This window comes from Callorhinus ursinus, unplaced genomic scaffold, assembly GCF_003265705.2.
Source record: "Callorhinus ursinus isolate GAN/ISIS: 27379988/994484 unplaced genomic scaffold, GSC_fseal_2.0 scaffold9, whole genome shotgun sequence".
Taxonomy (NCBI): Eukaryota; Metazoa; Chordata; class Mammalia; order Carnivora; family Otariidae; genus Callorhinus; species Callorhinus ursinus.
In genome coordinates this window covers 6,160,706-6,181,261 of record NW_027397071.1, presented here as the reverse complement: position 1 = coordinate 6,181,261, position 20,556 = coordinate 6,160,706, and the positions used below count along the sequence as shown (strand labels likewise).

General features: G+C 38.0%; 1 protein-coding gene across 6 annotated transcripts in view; it reads left to right on the top strand.

The window, feature by feature from the left end:
* MAGI3 (membrane associated guanylate kinase, WW and PDZ domain containing 3) overlaps positions 1–20,556 on the top strand; it is a 235,716-nt gene that overhangs the window by 147,033 nt on the left and 68,127 nt on the right. For all 6 annotated transcript variants that reach the window (XM_025872450.2, XM_073896110.1, XM_025872449.2 and 3 more), the window contains exons 3-4: positions 14,208–14,327; positions 19,577–19,786. In XM_025872450.2, coding sequence (XP_025728235.1) covers positions 14,208–14,327; positions 19,577–19,786 — 330 coding nt within the window. The remainder of the gene's footprint in view (positions 1–14,207; positions 14,328–19,576; positions 19,787–20,556) is intronic.

The window sequence follows — 20,556 nt, the reverse complement described above, 5'->3', positions numbered from 1 at the left end:
CTCCCACCCCCCACCACTCCAGCAACCCTCAGTTTGTTTCCTGAGATAAAGAATTCCTCATATCAGTGAGGTCATATTCTCTGATTGACTTACTTCGCTCAGCATAGTACCCTCCAGTTCCATCCACGTTGTTGCAAATAGCAAGATCTCATTCCTTTTGATGGCTGCATAATATTCCAGTGTGTGTGTGTGTCTGTGTGTGTGTGTGTGTGTGTGTGTGTGTGTGTGTGTGTGTGTACACACACACATCTCTTCTTCATCTGTTTATCTGTCGATGGACATCTTGACTCTTTACACAGTTTGGCTATTGTGGACATTGCTGCTGTAAACATCGGGGTACACGTACCTCTTCAGATCCCTACATTTGTATCTTTGGGATAAATACCCAGTAGTGCAATTGCTGGATCATATGGTAGCTGTATTTTAAACTTTTTGAAGAACCTCCATACTGTTTTCCAGAGTGGCTGCACCAGCTTGCATTCCCACCAACAGTGTAGGAGGGTTCCCCTTTCTCCGCATCCTCACCAACATCTGTCATTTCCTGACTTGTTAATTTTAGCCATTCTGACTGGTGTGAGGTGATATCTCATTGAGGTTTTGATTTAGATTTCCCTGATACCGAGCGATGTTGAGCTCTTTTTCATGTGTCTGTTGGCCATTTGGATGTCTTCTTTGGAAAAATGTCTGTTCATGTCTTCTGCCCATTTCTTGTTTGGATCATTTGTTCTTTGGGTGTTGAGTTTAAGAAGTTCTTTATAGATTTTGGATACTAGCCCTTTATTTGATATGTCATTTACAAATATCTTCTCCCATTCTGTCGGTTGTCTTTTGGTTTTGTTGACTGTTTCTCTTGCTGTGCAAAAGCTTTTTATCTTGATGAAGTCCCAGTAGTTCATTTTTGCCCTTGCTTCCCTTGCCTTTGGCGATGTTTCTAGGAAGAAGTTGCTGCGGCTGAGGTCGAAGAGGTTGCTGCCTGTGTTCTCCTTTAGGATTTTGATGGATTCCTGTCTCACGTTTAGGTCTTTCAACCATTTTGAGTCTGTTTTTGTGTGTGGTGTAAGGAAATGGTCCAGTTTCATTCTTCTGCATGTGGCTGTCCAATTTTCCCAACACCATTTGTTGAAGAGACTGTCTTTTCTCCATTGGACATTCTTTCCTGTTTTGTCAAAGATGAGTTGACCATAGAGTTGAGGGTCCATTTCTGGGCTCTCGATTCTGTTCCATTGATCTATGGGTCTGTTTTTGTGCCAGTACCATACTGTCTTGATGATCACAGCTTTGTAATAAAGCTGGAAGTCCGGAATTGTGATGCCGCCAGCTTTGCTTTTCTTTTTCAACATTCGTCTGGCTATTCAGGGTCTTTTCTGGTTCCATACAAATTTTAGGATTATTTGTTCCATTTCTTTGAAAAAAAGTGGATGGTATTTTGATGGGGATTGCATTGAATGTGTAGATTGCTCTAGGTAGCATTGACATCTTCACAATGTTTGTTCTTCCAATCCATGAGCATGGAATGTTTTTCCATTTCTTTGTGTCTTCTTCAATTTGTTTCATGAGTATTTTATAGTTTTCTCAGTACAGATTCTTTGCCTCTTTGGTTAGATTTATTCCTAGGTATCTTATGGTTTTGGGTGCAATTGTAAATGGGATCGACTCCTTCATTTCTCTTTCTTCTGTCTTGTTGTTGGTGTATAGGAATGCCCCTGATTTCTGTGCATTGATTTTATATCTTGCTGCTTTACTGAATTCCTGTATGAGTTCCAGCAGTTTTGGGGTAGAGTCTTTTGGGTTTTCCACATACAGTATCATATCATCTGCAGAGAGTGAGAGTTTGACTTCTTCTTTGCCGATTTGAATGCCTTTTATTTCTTTCTGTTGTCTGATTGCTGTGGCTAGGACTTCTAATACTATGTTGAATAGCAGTGGTGATAGTGGACATCCCTGCCGGGTTCCTGACCTTAGGCGGAAAGCTCTGTTTTTCCCCATTGAGAATGATATTCGCTGTGGGTTTTTCATAGATGGCTTTTATGATATGGAGGTATGTACTCTCTGTCCCTATACTCTGAAGAATTTTGATCAAGAAAGGATGCTGTACTTTGTCAAATGCTTTTTCTGCATCTATTGAGAGGATCATATGCTTCTTCTTCTTTCTTTTATTAATGTATTGTGTCACATTGATTGATTTGCGGATGTTGAACCAACCTTGCAGCCCAGGGATAAATCCCACTTGGTTGTGGTGAATAATCCTTTTAATGTACTTTTGAATCCTATTGGCTAGTATTTTGGTGAGAATTTTTGCATCCATGTTCATCAAGGATATTGGTCTGTAATTCTCCTTTTTGATGGGGTCTTTGTCTCGTTTGGGGATCAAGGTAATGGTGGCCTCATAAAATGAGTTTGGAAGTTTTCCTTCCATTTCTATTTTTTGGAACAGTTTCAGAAGAATACGTATTAATTCTTCTTTAAATGTCTGGTAGAATTCCCCTGGGAAGCCATCTGGCCCTGGGCTTTTGTTGGGAGATTTTGGATGACTGCTTCAATTTCCTTAGTGGTTATAGGCCTGTTCAGGTTTTCTATTTCTTCCTGGTTCATTTTTGGTAGTTTATACATCTCTAGGAATGCATCCATTTCTTGCAGATTATCTAATTTGCTGGCATATAGTTGCTCATAATATGTTCTTAGAATTGTTTTGTTTCTTTGGTGTTGGTTGTGATCTCTTTCATTCATGATTTTGTTGATTTGGGTCATTTCTCTTTTCTTTTTGATAAGTCTGGCCAGGGGTTTATCAATCTTATTAATTCTTTCAAAGAACCAGTTCCTAGTTTCGTTGATCTGTTCTGCTGTTCTTTTGGTTGCTATTTCATTGATTTCTGCTCTGATCTTTATTATTTCTCTTCTCCTGCTGGGTTTAGGCTTCATTTGCTGTTCTCTCTCCAGCTCCTTTAGGTGTAGGGTTAGGTTGTGTATTTGAGACCTTTCTTGTTTCTTGAGAAAGGCTTGAATTGCTATATACTTTCCTCTCAGGACTGCCTTTGCTGCATCCCAAAGATTTTGAACAGTTATGTTTTCATTTTCATTTGTTTCCATGAATTTTTTAAATTCTTTAATTTCCTAGCTGACCCATTCATTCTTTAGTAGGATGCTCTTTAGCCCCCACGTATTTGAGTTCTTTCCAACTTTACTGTTGTGATTGAGTTCTAGTTTCAAAGCATTGTGGTCTGAAAATATGCAGGAGTGATCCCAGTCTTTTGGTACCGGTTGAGACCTGATTTGTGACCTAGGATGTGATCTGTTTTGGAGAATGTTCCATGGGCACTAGAGAAAAATGTGTATTCTGTTGCTTTGGGATGAAATGTTCTGAATAGATCTGTGAAGTCCATTTGGTCCGGTCTGTCATTTAAAGTCTTTATTTCCCTGTTGATCTTTTGCTTAGATGATCTGTCCATTTCAGTGAGGGGGTGTTAAAATTCCCCACTATTATTGTATTGTTGTCAATGTGTTTCTTTGCTTTTGTTATTAATTGGCTTATATAATTGGCTGCTCCCATGTTAGGGGCATAGATATTTACAATTGTTAGATCTTCTTGTTGGATAGACCCTTTAAGTAGGATATAGTGTCCTTCCTCATCTCTTATTACAGTCTTTGGTTTAAAATCTAATTTGTCTGATATAAGGATTGCCACCCCAGCCTTCTTTTGGTGTCCACTAGCATGGTAAATGGTTTTCCACCCCTTCACTTTCAATCTGGGGGTGTCTTTGGGTCTAAAATGAGTCTCTTGCAGACAGCATATCAATGGGTCTTGTTTTTTTTTATCCAATCTGATAGCCTGTGTCTTTTGATTGGGGCATTTAGCCCATTTACATTCAGGCTAACTATTGAAAGATATGAATTTAGTGCCATTGTATTGCCTGTAGGGTGACTGTTACGCTATATTGTCTGGGTTCCTTTCTGGTCTGTGTTGCTTTTAGGCTGTCTCTTTGCTTAGAGGACCCCTTTCAATATTTCTTGTAGGGCTATTTTTGTGTTTGCAAATTCCTTTGGTTTTTGTTTCTCCTGGAAGCTTTTTATCTCTCCTTCTATTTTCAGTGACAGCCTAGCTGGATATAGTATTCTTGGCTGCATATTTTTCTCATTTAGTGCTCTGAATATGTCATGCCAGCCCTTTCTAGCCTGCCAGGTCTCTGTGGATAGGTCTGTTGCCAATCTAATGTGTCTGCCATTGTAGGTTACATCTCTCTTCTCCCGAGCTGCTTTCAGGATTTTCTCTTTGTCTCTGAGACTCGTAAATTTTACTATTGAATGTCGAAGTGTTGACCTATTTTTATTGGTTTTGAGAGGGGTTCTCTGTGCCTTCTGGATTTTGATGCCTATTTCCTTCCCTAAATTAGGGAAGTTCTCTGCTATAACTTGCTCCAACATACCTTCTGCCCCTCTCTCTCTTTCTTCTTCTTCTGGGATCCCAATTATTCTAATGTTTCATCTTATGGTATCTCTCAAATTCTGCCCTCATGATCCAGTAGTTGTTTATCTCGCTTTTTCTCAGCTTCTTTATTTTCCATCATTTGGTCTTCTAAATCACTAATTCTCTCTTCTGCCTCATTTATCCTAGCAGTTAGAGCCTCCATTTTTGATTGCACGTCACTAATAGCCTTTTTGATTTTGACTTGGTGAGATTTTAGTTCTTTTGTTTCTCCAGAAAGGGTTTCTCTAATAACTTCCATGCTTTTTTCAGGCCCAGCTAGTATCTTTAAAATCATCATTCTGAACTCTAGTTCCAACATCTTACTAATGTCCATATTGATTAGGTCCCTGGCAGTCGGTACTGCCTCTTGTTCTTTTTGTTGAGGTGATTTTTTCCATCTTGTCAGTTTGTCCAGAGAACAGATGAATGAGAGAACAAAATGTTAACAAGGTAACAGCGTCCTCAGAAAATATACTCTAAGCAAATCATAAAAGACCTGAAACTGGGGGAAAAGAAAGGGAAAGAAAGAAAAAAGAAAAAGAAAAAATAAAAACAAACAAAAACAAAACAAAAAAACAGAGTATGCTCAAACATGATCAGGCTGGTGCATAATCAGTGCCACACACTAGATTTTGGGCGTATTTTGGTCTGTTAGACGAAAGTGCCTCCCAAAATTTTAAAGAAAGAAAAACTTATGTATGTACAAAAATAAGGGTTAATTCAATAAAGGGTTGGAATATGACTGTAAAGATGAAAAGTATAAAAGATTTTATAAAAGGAATTGATAAGAAGTTGGTTTAAAAAGAAAGAAGAGGATTTAAAAAAAAAGGAGAGAATGTGATCAGGCAGGAGACTAGAACAAAACCATACACTAGAGATTTAGGGTATATTTTGATCTGTTAGAAGAAACTGTATCCCGAAATTTTAAAGAGAGAACAACTTATATATATATACCAAATTATGGGTAACTACTATGAAGGGATAGAATATGACTCTAAAAATGAAAAATAAATATTTTTTAAAAAAGGGATCAATAAGATGTTTGAAAAAGGGAAAAAGAAAAATTTAAAAAAAAAGACAGTTAAAAAATTAACTTTGAAAGACTAAAGCATCATGGGAAGAAAAGCCATGAATTCTGTGTGCAGTATTCCCCTAGGGCTGGAGTTCTGCCGTTCTCATTAATCAGTAAACTTGGTCTTGGCTGGCTGTTCTTGCTGATCTTCTGGGGGAGGGGCCTGTTGCCATGGTTCCCAAATGTCTTTGCTGGAGGCGAATTGCCCCGCCCTTGCTGGGTCTGGGCTAAGTAATCTGCCTGGGTTTGCTCTCGGGAGCTTTTGTTCCCTGCAAGCTTTCCGTTCGGCTTTGGACGACGAGCGTGATAATGGCGGCCTCCCAATCTCCGCCCTGGAGGAGCCGAGAACTCGGGGCCCGGCTCCTCAGTGCGCCCCTGGAGAAAAGCAGTCACTCCTGTCTCCCCGGTCTCTGGCTGCACTCCGTGCTCACCGGCCTGTGAGCGTTTCTATTTCTGGCGCCCGACCCCATGTGTAGTCTCTAAACCCAGCAGTCCCTGCGGTGCGCTCCCGCGCCACTCCTCCTGGGAGAGGAAGGAGAGTTTCCCCGGATCTGCTGCTTGTTGGGTCCCTGCTGGAGGAGCAGTGGCCCGACTGTGCCGCGGATCACAATTTATGGCAACCCCGAGCTGAGAGCCCGCTCCTCAGCTCCATCTCTGCACCTGGCTTCCCTGCTCCAATACCTGGGAGCTCTGCCGCCCTCAGGCAGCCCCTGTCTTCCTGTGACCCTGAGGGTCCTGGGACCACACTGTCCCATGAGGGTTCCACCCCCCACTTAGCCCCTGGAGCGACGTCCCTCAGTGGAGCTGACTCCTAAAAGTTCCGATTTTGTGCTGCCCTGCTCTATCACTTGCCAGAAGGGGCCGACGGAGGCCCCCTCCCCCGCCATCTGTCCTCACAAATATCGCCTCGGATTCAGTTCTCCGCACTTCCTACCTTCCAGAAAGTGGTCGCTTTCTGTTCAGAGAGTTGTTGCTATTCTTTTCTTCGATCTCCTGTTGAGTTCATAGGTGTTCAGAATGGTTTGATCCCTATCTAGCTGAATTCCTGGGACCAGAGGAAATCCAGGTCTCCTACTCCTCCGCCATCTTGCTCCCTGACTGGCATCACAATTTAATCACAGTATAAATTGTGGTTGATTGAGGTGAAGTACTAGCTGAATCAGGTTAACCTTGGGAATCCATATGACTGCTGCCCTTGATTGTTATGGCAGGAATGATGGCTACAAACACCATGGCTTGGAATGGATTCTCCTGGGTGTACCACTTTAAAAATCACCTGGTTTATTATTATTGCAAATCGATAAAAAAAGGCTATAATAACACTTTTCAGCACTTATCTCTTCTTGATACAACATTTGCTAATAGAAAACGTTAAAGAAGGAAACATTTGTACAAAATAAATGCCAAATAAAAATGAGTTAAAAGTTTGAAAGATAAATCCACACACTATATCCTATTTGAAATTTTCCCTCCTAAAATTAAATTGTATAAAAAGTATCACTTGTATTATCTGATAGTTTTGACTTTGGTAACAAGTATTCCAGACAGTAAAAAAAAAAAAAAAAAATCGTCTTGTGTCCATGCTCCTCAAATTGTTAAGTGTGTCCAAAAGCATCTTCAGATTGGGCATTAGGCATTGGTCATTTGAATAAGCTTGTTTTCTTTTTTAATGATGAAAATATGTTATATCCTGGTCCTGATTTTGGTTTTGCCATTGAAGTCTATATCGCTTTTACTTCAGATTTTACACCAGTTTCTGATTTCAGGTTGGGGTATTCTACAACAACATTCACTTCTCTCTGCATTTCTTCTATTAAAGGGATTTACAAAGCACTGAAACTCATAGCAGCATACTTAAGCAGTGGAAAATGCCAAGGGATATTGTTGGGTAGTATTCAAATAACATTTAGATCCCCCTTCAAGGTTAACATCATTACATAGAATCACACATCAGAACTGCTGATTTAAGGACTTTTTAGCCTTCAAAACCTGTGATTTTTGGAGAACACCACTCATAAGATTTATATAAAGTATAAATGCATCTAACCGCACTAATATTGTATTTGCAAGAAAGACTCACTGTTAGCAGACAGGGCCTTGACCTCACACTTGTAGCTCAGGAGCAGCTGCAAGTGAGACTGACGAGTGGATTTGAATGCTGCTCTCCCACGTGCTTCTGTCCTAGTGCCTGGAAATGTCGACTCGACCATTCAGTTTCATTTGTCACTATTTCCTGCTCTTGCTTTCAGTTGATATTTTTAGATTCCTTCAAATCAGTAACATCTCTGTGTCAGATGATTAAGCTTTAATTTTTACAGGAGAATTATAATACTTTGTTTCCTCATTTTCCCTATCAACTGATTTTTCTGGGGATTTAGAAAAAGTAAATTGGCCAAGAGACTTCAAGGAGGGATCCCTACATGGAAACACTAATGTCTGTCAACTGCAGCTCTCATCTAAGAGTTGGTGAGAATGCAAAGTATATTTACTTTGGGACATTTTCTTTTAAACATACATTTACCATATGGCCCAGCATTTCCACTCCTAGGTATTAGCTCAACATAAATTTAAATATATGTCTTCGCAAGGACTTGTAAGTTTATAGCTGCTTTATTTATAATGTCCCATATCTGGAACCGGCCCAAATGCCCATTGATGGTGAATGCCTAATCAAATTTTGGTATATCTGTACAATAGAATACCACTTGGCAATAAAAGGATATTGAACCACAACATGGATAGATCTCAGAAGCATCATGCTAAGTGAAAGAGGCCAGGTAGTACAAACCACTACTGGAATCATTGTATGATTCTATGTATATGAAATTTACAGAACTACAGTGACAGCAGATCAGCAGCTGCCACAGGGTCCTGAGAAAACCTTTAGGAGTGATGAGTCCCAAGACTCACAGAATTGTGAGTTTAGTGAATTTGATTGTGGGTCAGTTATATTCAAATAAAGTGACCAAGTAGATTCCCACAATTGTTTTCTTTTATATCATTAATAATTAGAAAATGAAACTTTACAAAAAGATACTTAGCATATAGGCATTTGAAATACCTAGGAATTAATCTCTAAAGAAGTGTAAAGACTTCTGTAAGATAAAATTAAGGGGCCATAAAGAAGATCTGAATATACTGACCAATTTCTTGTTCCCGGATTAAAGATTCAATATGGTGAAGACAGGAGTTCTCCTTAAATTGATTAATAGATTCATTCTAATCCCATAAAAATTCCAGCATTTTTAGCCTATTTCTCTGATTCCAGGTTTTATACAGAAGGGCTGTAAATTGAGAAAACAAAATAGGTGAACTTGTTCTATTCTATACCAAGATTTATCATGGAAATATAATTATAGCACCATGATAATGGTGCAGGACTGGTCAGTGGGTACATAGGATGTAATAGCCCAATAACACATCCAGTTGTATCTAAGCATTTCTATATGAGATTTCTATGAAAGAAGTGACTTGCCTGATTAGAGGGGAAAATAATTGACTTTTCAATAAGTGTGTTGAATAGCCATCTGGAAGAAAAAGAAATTGGACTACTACCTCCCATCAGGCCAAAAAAGATCTATTTTAGTGCATTAAAGTACTAGGTGTGAAAGGCAAAGTTGTAATGCTTTTACAAAGAATATAGAATATCTCCATGGCTTTAGGAAGGATTTCTTCAATAAGACACAGAAGCATTAGCTATAAAGAAAAGGATTGATAAATTTGACTACAATGAAATGAAAAACTACTATCATTAAAAGACCATTAAAAAAGATGAAAAAGATCACAGAGTGGGAGAAGATACTGTCTATTCTGCTACAATGTTTGTTTCTGTAACACAAGTTCATATATGGTTGGTAAGTAGGTGGGATAATGATGTCAATTTAATGGAGGTAATATTGGTTCTTATTCCATTTTCCCCAGCAAGCAAATGTTTTGTGTCATCAAGTAGCAGCAAGTAAACAGAATATACAAACATAGTTGAATGTTGCATGCTCTGTGCATAATGCCCATTCACCTCGATTTGGCCTCTTTTCTCAATTTGGACATGTACTTTATCTTAATCATTTATTGCACCTTTTGCCTTATCTTCATTATTCAGTAGCTCCAACCGTCCTTATACCCCTTTCTGTCAAGCTATCTTTTCTTTTTTTAAAATTGGTACTTAAAGACAAAATATTTTATTTACACTGGTATTTTTATCAGGAATTTAAAATATCTTTTAAGCTGTCTTAGCATTTTTAATCAGGGTTGTTACTGATTTTGCTAGGCTCTGGTTACAAAGTTGCAATAGGTTTTGAGAAATCAACCCTGACCCTATTTTCTCAGTAATCTCCACTATTTGGGGAACACGATTTTGCAGAAAGTACTGTTTCTAGAAAGCATTTTTTAAAAAAGATTTATTTATTTGTTTTAGAGAGAAAGCACGAGTGGGAGGGGCAGAGGGAAAGGGAGAGAGAATCTTAAGCAGACTATGCTGAGCACAGAGCCCGCCGTGGGGCTGGAGACCATGACCCAAGTCAAAACCAGTAGTCGGATGCCCAACCGACTGTGCCACCCAGGCTCCCCCTTATTTCACATTTTTGCAGAAATTTCCCCCTTTGCAACATATATATCTGACAAAGGACTGCAGTGCTTTATCAGTAGTAAGACACAGTTATTTCACATGTTAGCCTCTCTACAATTGGATTGTATCTTACAGTAGATGGAATCTTTTGATTTTAATTGCCAGTTTTTTTTTTCTTTTTTAGTGATAAAATAGTGGTGCATTTTGGAAGCTGTTGATTACTTAGATTTGATGAAGTACTGTAGTAAAAAACTACAAGTCAAGTTTTAGAAGATAGGCAACCCAACAGAGAAGTGGCAAAAGCCTTGAACAGTCACTTCACACCAGAAGAAATCTCTATGGCTAGTAAATATTTGAAAAAGAATGTGTGATCTCATAAATCAGTTGCACATTAAATGCACAGTGAGATGCCTTCTCATGTTGGCAGAAGTTTAAAAACCTGACTACAAGTGTTAATGTGGACATAAAAGGATGCATATGGCATGATTCCGTTCATATGAAATTACAAAAGAGGCAAAACTAAGCTTTGTTGCTTAGGAATGCATTACGTAGTTGGTAAAAAAGAAAAAATTTTTTTAAAGAAGAAAGGAAATCATCACAAATGTCAGGAAGGTGGGTACTTTTGGGGGTGGGGGGAAGGAGAGAGTTATGATTGGAGGCGTACAAGGGGGCTTTTGGTCTCCTGGTGAAACTGTTTCTTCACTTGGATGGGTTTGCTTTATTATTACTTGTCAAACTTTACATATATGTCTTATGTACCTGTATGTATATTTCAGAATAAAACAAAAGAGGGGAATGATCAGTATATCAAATGTTGTTGTTAGGTCAGGTAATAAGAGGACTGAGACTTGAGCATTGGGTTAAGCAAAGTGGAGACTCCTGATGAACACAACAGATTGTCTCACAGCAGATTGTCTCAGTGGAATGGTTGGGGCAGTGATCTAATTGGAATGGGCTCAAGAGACAGAAGAGAGGAGTTGGGAGACTGTGAGTAAACAGAACTTGGAGGAATTTTTATGTAAAAAGAAATATAGTAGGGACTAGAGGTGATAGAGAAAGCTTTACATTAAATATATAGAGTATCAGGAAAATATCAATATAAATTTTCTGGAATGCTGAAGGCAATAGGGTAGGGTAGATGAAAGGAGACAACTTTTTATGTGTATGGGATTACACATTTTTGGAGAGAGGATGTGAAAATTTGTAATACCTATATTTGTAGAGAAGTAACATTAAAGCTCCTTTTTAAGTCTTGGAAATATATATATGTGTCACACATGACATTTCATATCTACTCATGGAAAGAATCATGAACATCACCTTTGCTTAACACCACTTTGCAAAAAGAGAATGAAGCACAGAGGGATTAAGTGCTTGCTTAAAATTGTATCATTACTAACAATCCCAGACTAAAACACAGAGTATTTCCTGCCCCTTGGATCAGTGCTCTTTTTATAGTATTATCTATAATATGGTTTGCTCTTAAATTGGGTTTTTCAGGTTTTATATAATCAGTATATTTTATAGTAGAGTTTATTTGGATAATATTTCAATTAGCCTTTGCTGCATAACAAATCACCCTAGAACTCAATGGCTTAAAATAACCGTCATGTATTATTTCTCATGATTCCACGAGTTAGATGAGCTCAACGGGGACCACTTATGTGGCTGCAGTCATTGGCACCTCCACTGGGGCTGGAGGGGCTAAGATGGCCTCACTCACATGTCTAGAACCTTGATGCTGTTTGTTGGCTGGGGCTCTCTCATCATAGTGTAACCTGGACTTCCATACTTGGTGGTGGAACCATTCCAAGAAAGCAAAAATGGAAGTCTAGACTCCTGAACTTGTACAACATCACATCCTCCACATTAAATTTTTCAAAACAAATCATAAATCCAGTCCAGATTTCAGAGGTGAAGCAGTAGGCCGCCCCATCTCTTGATGAGAGGAGGTACAAAATATTGTGGCCACGTTTTTCTATCACAGATAACTATAAATGTTAAATTTAATCATTAAATTTATTTTCCAATGTTAATTTTTAGTTAATATGGAGCTAAAAGCTGTTGATTTGGGGAATCTAACAATGTAGTTTAGCCAATGCATGAGAAAACAAAAATTTGACTGACAAAAATATTTTAACAAAAAAAGTTATGTTTTCCAGCTTTTTTATCCTCTGTGATATAAAACAGATAAAGAAATGCTCATTTTAAAATAAAAAGTTGGGTAAGAACAAGTGGGAAACTTACTGAATATACTTTGTTGCTTGTAGTATTGCCTAAATCATTTTCTGAGATTGTTACCATTAATGTTTTATTATCACCTTTGTGGATTTTTTTCATGTTACAGAATATAATAGAATGTAATACAACTAAAAAGTAAGAGTAATTAATAATCTTCCATTAATTATAATAATAGTATATTTCCAGGTACTGTGCTAATTGTATTTGTGTAAAATTTCACATAATTTACTTGACCACTGTCTATATCGAGTACCTACTATGATTCTTTCACTGTGTTAAGACTTGGGACTATTAGTTTGAACCATGTAGACATGATTCCTTCATGTTCCATCCCAGGTGGGAATCAGGGAAGGTCCTCTAAAGAAGCTCCTTAAGCCAGGATGTAAAGGATGAGTAGATGTTAGCTGAGTTAAGAGTGGGAAAGGGAAGAGGAAGTCTTCCAGGGAAAGGGATGACTTGGAGAAAGGCCTTGTGGAGGTAAGCAAGTGCAAGGAACATTAAAAGAACTAAAAAAACAAAACAAAACTATTATGGTTAAAGCCTAGAATGTTAAAGGGGTAAGGCAAAAAAGAACCTGAAGAGGATTATTATTGCTACAGATCATGGGAAACCTTTGATAGATTTAGAGGGTTTTTGCTCAGATGATTGTTTTAGAGATGTCACTGGCTGCGGTCTAGGTAAGGGGCATAGCCAGGCAGAAGTAAGGGTTGACCCTATGAGACCAACAAAACAGACCATAGATAGTGATATGAATTAGGTGAGTGTGAGAATGAAGAAAAGTGTATAAATCCTAGAGGTATTGAGGAGATGGAATCAACCAGATTTACTGACCAGATTTGGAATAGTGGGAGGAACCCAAGATGGCGGACTCTCTGCCCTCTGGCTTGGAGCGCCATTAATGACTAGGGAGTATAAGTGGAAGAAAAGATCTGGGAAGGGATTCTTGTGCAGGATTTGCTGCAATATCCCAACTCTGTTTCGAGGCTAAATACTTGGGTCTCTTTTTTGTATTCTCTACTATTTGAAATAATTTTTCTAGTATCAGTTCACAGAAACGTTGATTCATATTCAGTAAAATTCAGTCCAATGTAGCAATGCTGCCATACCTGAATTTATACTTTGATCTAAAAGATTTTACTTTAGTGTGAATTCCTTGATAGGAATTTACTATTCTGTTGCCATAGTGTATTTCATTAAACAGTGTACTTCTTAAATTTTTGAAATTAAAGAGAATAATGGCTGAGAAGCAATATGTGAATACCTATCTTAAGCCTTAAGTCCTTTATTCATTAAACAAATAATTTCATAATATTTGTCCAAATTTTAAAACTAAAGTGCATTAAAGGAACTTTTAAAAATTGTTTCTCTCTTCACTTATACTAGGGAAGAAAAATACATAAGGTAGCTTGATAAAAATGAAATCTTGTATACACCTGAAATTAATATTGTGTGTCAACTGTACTTCAATTAAAAAAAAAAAAAATAACCATGTCCCCCAAAATATGAGGTCTTATCATTGGTAGATTTATCTTTCCTTCAGATGTTAAGTAGTGATAATTGAGATAAAAGAATGAATTGTTATGTCTTAGAAAGTTAAGCTTCCTTTGACACTAGAACTCTTTTTAGTCTTTGTGGTTTGAATTTCATAGCTATCTGTAGATTATATTAAGGTGTATTTAGTCATCCTACATTATTGTCCTATTTTCACCTAAAAATGTTGCCTAAAATTTTCTGGTTGTCTTTCTAGAAGGTACATATATTCAGTAGTGTGTTTCTCCCATGTGTTCTCTATAGACTGTATTTTCTATTCTCAATATTTTGTAAGTTTAAAAGCAACCTATTTTTTTTTCTTGTTTTTTTTCCCTTAGGCACTACAAGGGCCCCCAGGGATGGGGAAGTACCAGGGGTGGACTATAATTTCATTTCTGTTGAACAGTTCAAAGCACTGGAAGAGAGTGGAGCATTATTAGAAAGTGGAACGTATGACGGTATGTCCCCAAATATTGACAACAGCAGCAACCCAGAGAACTATCTGAATGGCTGGAATTACTTCAAAGGGAAATTGATCAGTAAAATACCATTTTTTTTTTAAAGTTGTTTTCTGTTGGTCTTTGGGAAAGTTTTCTTTTGGTTAGCCTGTTTGTAATTTACTACCTAAAATGGGATTAAGTAATTAAGCAGAAGCGTTCCATCATATTATAAAGCTGATTGTGAAGAATATACTGAAATCCTTCAAAACAGCCAGTTTGCATATTTTGTAGTAATTCATATTCATCATATGAACTCAACAAGTGTTTGTTGTTTGCTTTCTATTTGTGGTTAGGAATCCAAATGCTGTGCACTTAAAAAAATCTATAGCTTGGCACTCTTGGAGAAAAGAGAATGTAGATTGGGGGGAAAACAACAAAAATGGAATAATTGGTTTTCTTTTCATACCTCTTCTCTACCCACTTGTTTCTAGGAAGTAGAGACTTAAGATCAGTTTCAATTTTTAAATGATGCTATGTTCCCTCTTTTGTTCTCCCTTACCTGACACTCTTCACTGGCAAGCTTGTCCACTCCCATCCATGCTCTACTTCTCCATCATTGCTTTCTCATGCTGTTATAGTTGCCTTTTTCACAAGTTTGGTGAAAGCCGCATCATGTCTTAGTAGTATCTTCAGTGCCTAGAGATGGTGTTCAGTGAACACTAACCTTGAATTCAACATATCCAAGTATGCATTGATGTTCTCTCCAAAAGAATAATTCTTTGTAATTTCTCTCTTTAGCTATACCGTGGGCTCAAAATGGTGGAATCATCATTTACTCCCTCCTCTTCCTTAGAGTTTCCATCTGTCTGTCACCGAATCTAGACCTTTCTTCCTTTGTAACAGCTTTCAGGATGCGTTTCTTTTCACTCTCACACCACCTCGTAGACTCTGGACAAGCTCATGTCTGGGCTAGTGCAGCTGTTTCTTCCCCCTGTCTAACCCAGCTGCCCACTGCTCTCATGCTTGTCTTCCTCCGCTGCTGCTCTGCTTGTGTCTCCTCTTCGGAGTCTTCTGTGATTTCATTTTTGCCTGCTCAGTTTGCCCCAGCTGTGCTTTCTGGGCTTCGCTCCCACAACGCGTTAATTCATTCAGCAAACCATTTATTAAGTACCTACAATGTGCTAGAGATACTCTGGTGAACAATACTGAAATGGTACTGCCTTAATAAATCCTATATCCGAGTAGGAAAAGTAGTCAGAAAACAAGCAAAATCACTATAAAAGGAGACGTTATGAAGGAAACAAAAATAAAAGCTTTAAAGAAAAGAGTAGAAATGTCTTATTTAGATAAAGTGGCCAGTGAAGACTTCTGAGAGGAAATGACCACTACTTATTTTTTATTTTGAGGCCAATAGCCTGGCCTCATTCACCTCCCTCTTAGAGGCAACCATTCGGATGTGTTTAATATGTATGCTTTTGTTCATATGCATTCTCGCAAAATGTGTCTTCTGTGCATGCATGTATTATTTGCATCTGGACTGTATTCTATATCTCCTTCAGTTTTTAAGTGTTCTCAGTTATTTCAGTGTTTTTTTAGATTCATCCATGTCGCTGCCCTATATTTACATGTAATTCACTGCTTTTTTAACCACTGCACAGCGCTCCATATTGTGCATTTACATGTAATTGCACAGTGATCCACTGCATTCTACACCACTGCACAGTGATCCACTGCATTCTACTTAACCCCCCTTCTAGTAATTGACTTCCAGATTGCTTCCAGCACCCCCTCACCACAGATAGAGCTGCAGCATCCTCTTTTTCTAGAGGGTGTGTGTGAGGATGTCTGTGGCACATATACCCAGGGGCAGAACTGTCGGGCTATAAGGTCTGCAGGTACTTAATCTGATGAAGGAGTCGAGGCAGCTCTGCAGCTGCTTTCCTGCCAGCCATGCTGGAGGGGTTGGTTCCTATAGCAGCTAGAGTAAGGATTCCACGTCCTCACCGTCCAGCTGTATCATTTTGCCAATCTGATGGTTGGTAGAATTGGGATCTCCTTTTAATTCTAGCTTCTCTGGTTGTCAGAGAGTTGGAATATCTTTTTATATGCTTGTTAGTGTTTTGGACTTCTGCAAATTGTCTTTTCATTTGTACTGTACATTTTTTCAAAAGTGGGCTCTTAATCCACATTCCAGTTTGTGGACATTCCTTAGATATTTAGATATCTATTTAGACATTAATTCCTTACTGGATATAGATATTTTCTCCCGTTCTGTCACTTAATTATGCTTGTCCCTGTGTTTCTTCGTTAAGCAGAAATCCTTAGTTTTTGTATGTCAGATTTATCACTGTTTTTCTTAGGGTTTGTGCTTTTGAAGTTTTGTTTAAGAAGTCCTTCTCTGTCCTTAGATCACAAAGACATTCTCCCTCATTTTCCTCTGTTAAGTATAAGAACATGGGCAATGACAAAGTGTCATATTACATATTATAATTGCTGTGTGCTAAATTTAAAGGAAATGCAAATTGAAATGTACCATTTCACACCCATAAGGTTGACAGAAATTTTAAAGTCTGATAATTGTGGGAAGTGGAAACTCCCATATACTGCTGGCAAGAGTATAAGATGATACAATCCCTTTGGGGAGCATTTTGGCAACAGCTAGTAAATTTGAAGATGCACTTAACTCTGACCCAGCAGTTCCCTCTCTGGATGCCTGCTCTAGGAAATCTTTACCTATGTGCATATGTAGTCACATACCAGAACAATCATTACAGCGTTATTTGAAATAGTGAGAGAATGGAAACAACTCTGTTTTAGTCAGGGAATTCATAAAATGCATTCTAACTTGTTCATGAAAATGGACTATTATACAGCAATTAAATAAACTTGAATCTACATGATTGAACAGGAACAAGTCTTAGAAATATAATTGTATAAAAAGAAAGTTGCAAAAGAACACATACAGCATACTGCTTATAAAAAAAGATATGAAATGTTAGAAAAACCTTTATGAACCTTTTATGAAAACAGTGGTATTTGATGTTATATATGCATACACATACATCCTAGTTGTACACAGTGTGCAGGGAAATGACACATACCAACTTCAGGACAGCTCAGGGAGCACATGGGAAGGACTGACAGGAAGTTAGGGCCTTAATTGAACATGTGACCATGTATGTATATCCTTAAAGAGGGGGAAAAAAGGGAGACCTGAAAGGAATCCGGCAAAAGTTAAATAAACAAATAAGGATGCGTCTAATACAATTGTCTCTGATTCTGTATGTATTTAAAATGTTTAATAGTTGGTAGTTCTTTTTGAAATATGAAAAAACCTTCAGAAAAGAAAAAAGAAGGGAAAAAAACCCTTCCAAAACAGCTTCAAAAAGATGAAAACCTTTTTCTGTCAATAACTATAGTCAGGATTCACAAACCATGTCATTTTTATGCATTGCTGTATCTAAAATCTTGATACTTACCAACAACTCAAGAAAAATAGGCCTAATTTCCTTATAAGCAACGCTAGTTTTCTTTAAGTCCAATAATTGTGTTTAAATAAGGAAGCTGCCAGAATTTATTATGAAGTCCTAAAATCCTAATGATCATGGGTGGCAATCAAAATATCCTAAATTTGTCTGATTTCACCCTAGAAAACAGTTAAACTTCCTAGAGTGAGATAATAATTACTAAGACTACACAGTAAAATGTGTATCTAGTGTTGCTACTAGAACTACCATCCTTAGGGAAGGTGGATGTTTGATTTTTGTCATGGAATGTCCAAATTCCTGGGTAGCGTGATTGTTGGACACAGTGCAGGAAAAATTGAGATCCTGGAGCATCCTGTTCCCCAACCAGACCTCTCTTTGGAACGTTTCTGGGCCCTCTGCCCCAGAGAAGTGTGAGATGGCCTCTTCACTGGGTCCTTGTTTTACTGTAGGCTAGAAAGTTTGCAAAGACTCTCTGAGTCTGTTTTAAATACAAATCTTCGCATCCATCTGCCTGACAGGGGTAACTCCATTTCAGATGTGGATTTGGGAGCAAGGGAGTAGTTGAGTGGGGAGAGGCAAGATGTAGTTGAAAAATTTTTTGGTTTTATTTCATTGCTTTGTCTTGAATATTTTAATGACAGTTACCACCCAAAGTCAGATGTCCAAAGAATTATCTTAATGCTTTTCCCTCAAGGCACACACAACCAAAGGTAAACTGATCTGTAGATTTGCCTCAGTATTATGGTGAACAACCTATACTTTTATTATCTGGGACAAATAATTCATTGTATACCCCATTAATTTACTTTATGTGATGAGCATCTTAATTGCCTCCTTAGGAGCCCAGGAATTTGATTAGAAGGTGTGATTTTAAAAATAAATCAATGAAAGAAGATCATGAATATTTTATTCCCTAACCATATTTTTCGATATCATTAGCATAGTGGCTGATAAAAGGTTGAAACCAGCAGGAGCCAAAAACTGTTAATGTACTTAGACCTTTTGAGTGGTTTTCCATTGTATTTGGCTGCCTACTGGAAACTGCATGACAAATTAAGAAGATATTCAATTGTTTTCATTCTACTCTGGAACATTTATTTTTACTGCAAAAATTCTTGATCCTCAAGGCTTAGAATATTAAAGTATTTCTTGCTTTCCTGAGAGTAAGCCAATATTGAATTATTCTAATAATGTCTCTATTTGTTCAATAAATTGTCAAATAATATAATTAGAATGCTCAGAGAACCTAAAAATTACTTTTACATAAACAGCCTACATTTCAGCACACACTGGTTCTTAGCTTTATCCTTTACCCACATATTTCCTCATCTTACCAAAATAGTTCGTTATGTTACATATCAGAACAAAATTATTTGAGTTCGTTTTCTCTTCCTTTACTCCCACTTCCTATACCAATTAGTCTTACACAAGAGCATTGATGCATTTAAATTCACAAATCAGGCCCTAATTTAGAGCCCATGCAAAGCAAGCCCTATAGGAATAAACAATCTGTGTACATGAAGTCAACTTCCTATCTATCCTTAGTACAAATAGTATTAAAAAGTTAGATAATGTTAGAATATACATGGGCACTTGAGAAATTAGTTCTTTCTGTTCTTTCTCCCTCCTCTGCTCCCAGGAAAAAGCGTTTTGGCTTCCTTTTGGCCATTCAGAAGCCTCGGTATAAGGCAGCAGGGCAGAGACATACACTGGACCATATTGTTCTGACTCTCAATTCAGCATCAGTCCTTTCAGCTGCCATTATTTTGTCCATTTCAGGAAACTTCTATGGAACTCCCAAGCCTCCAGCAGAACCCAGCCCTTTCCAGCCAGATCCAGTTGACCAGGTCCTCTTCGATAATGAGTTTGACACCGAATCCCAAAGAAAGCGAACTACGTCCGTCAGCAAGATGGAAAGAATGGACAGCTCTCTTCCGGAAGAGGAAGAAGATGAGGACAAGGAAGCTGTTAATGGCAGTGGAACTGCAGGTTTGTAAACAGATGAACAAATTCTAACTGATCTTCCGGGTTGACTTGAACATGACACTGAACTGGAAGTGGTAAAACCTCTCTCAGAGCATGTGTAGAGCGAGTGATGCAATTCTAATTATTTTTAAGAGCTTGTGTGTGGAACGAAGTGTATCCCTGTCAACCACCGTATAAGGTGAAGTGAGGTTGCACCAAGTGGCAGTTTTGATAAGTCTGTAATAACTTCTCATTAGTAAAAACATAACATTCCATGATCCCTCTGCTTAAAAGATTTGAGGTTCCAAGATACAAGAATCTTGTTAGCCTAAGTCACACTTTACAGGATATGGACAAAATACAGTTTTAAGATATAACCTTCAACTAAAACTGCAGAGGGTTAGAAATATGCCAGTAAAAATTATCTGAAAGATTTGTTAGCACTATGTTGAGTTTAAATTCTGAATCACTCAAAAAAAATTTTCCAAACCTGACTCTCTTATTTTTCATTAAATGCAAAACCAACAAAAATTTAGTGGTGAAGAATCTTCCTTTGAGTACCCCTAAAAAATGTGGTGTTTGCTCAGGAGATTCTTACCCTTCTTCTTCTTTTTTTTAAACTTTATTTATTCATGAGAGCCGGGGGTGGGAGGTGGGGGTAGGGAGAAGCAGGCTCCCTGCTGACCAGGGAGCCTGATGCGGGGCTCCACCCCACCGACCCTGAGATCATGACCTGAGCCGAAGGCAGACGCTTAACCGACTGAGCCACCTGGGCACCCCGATTCGAACGCTTC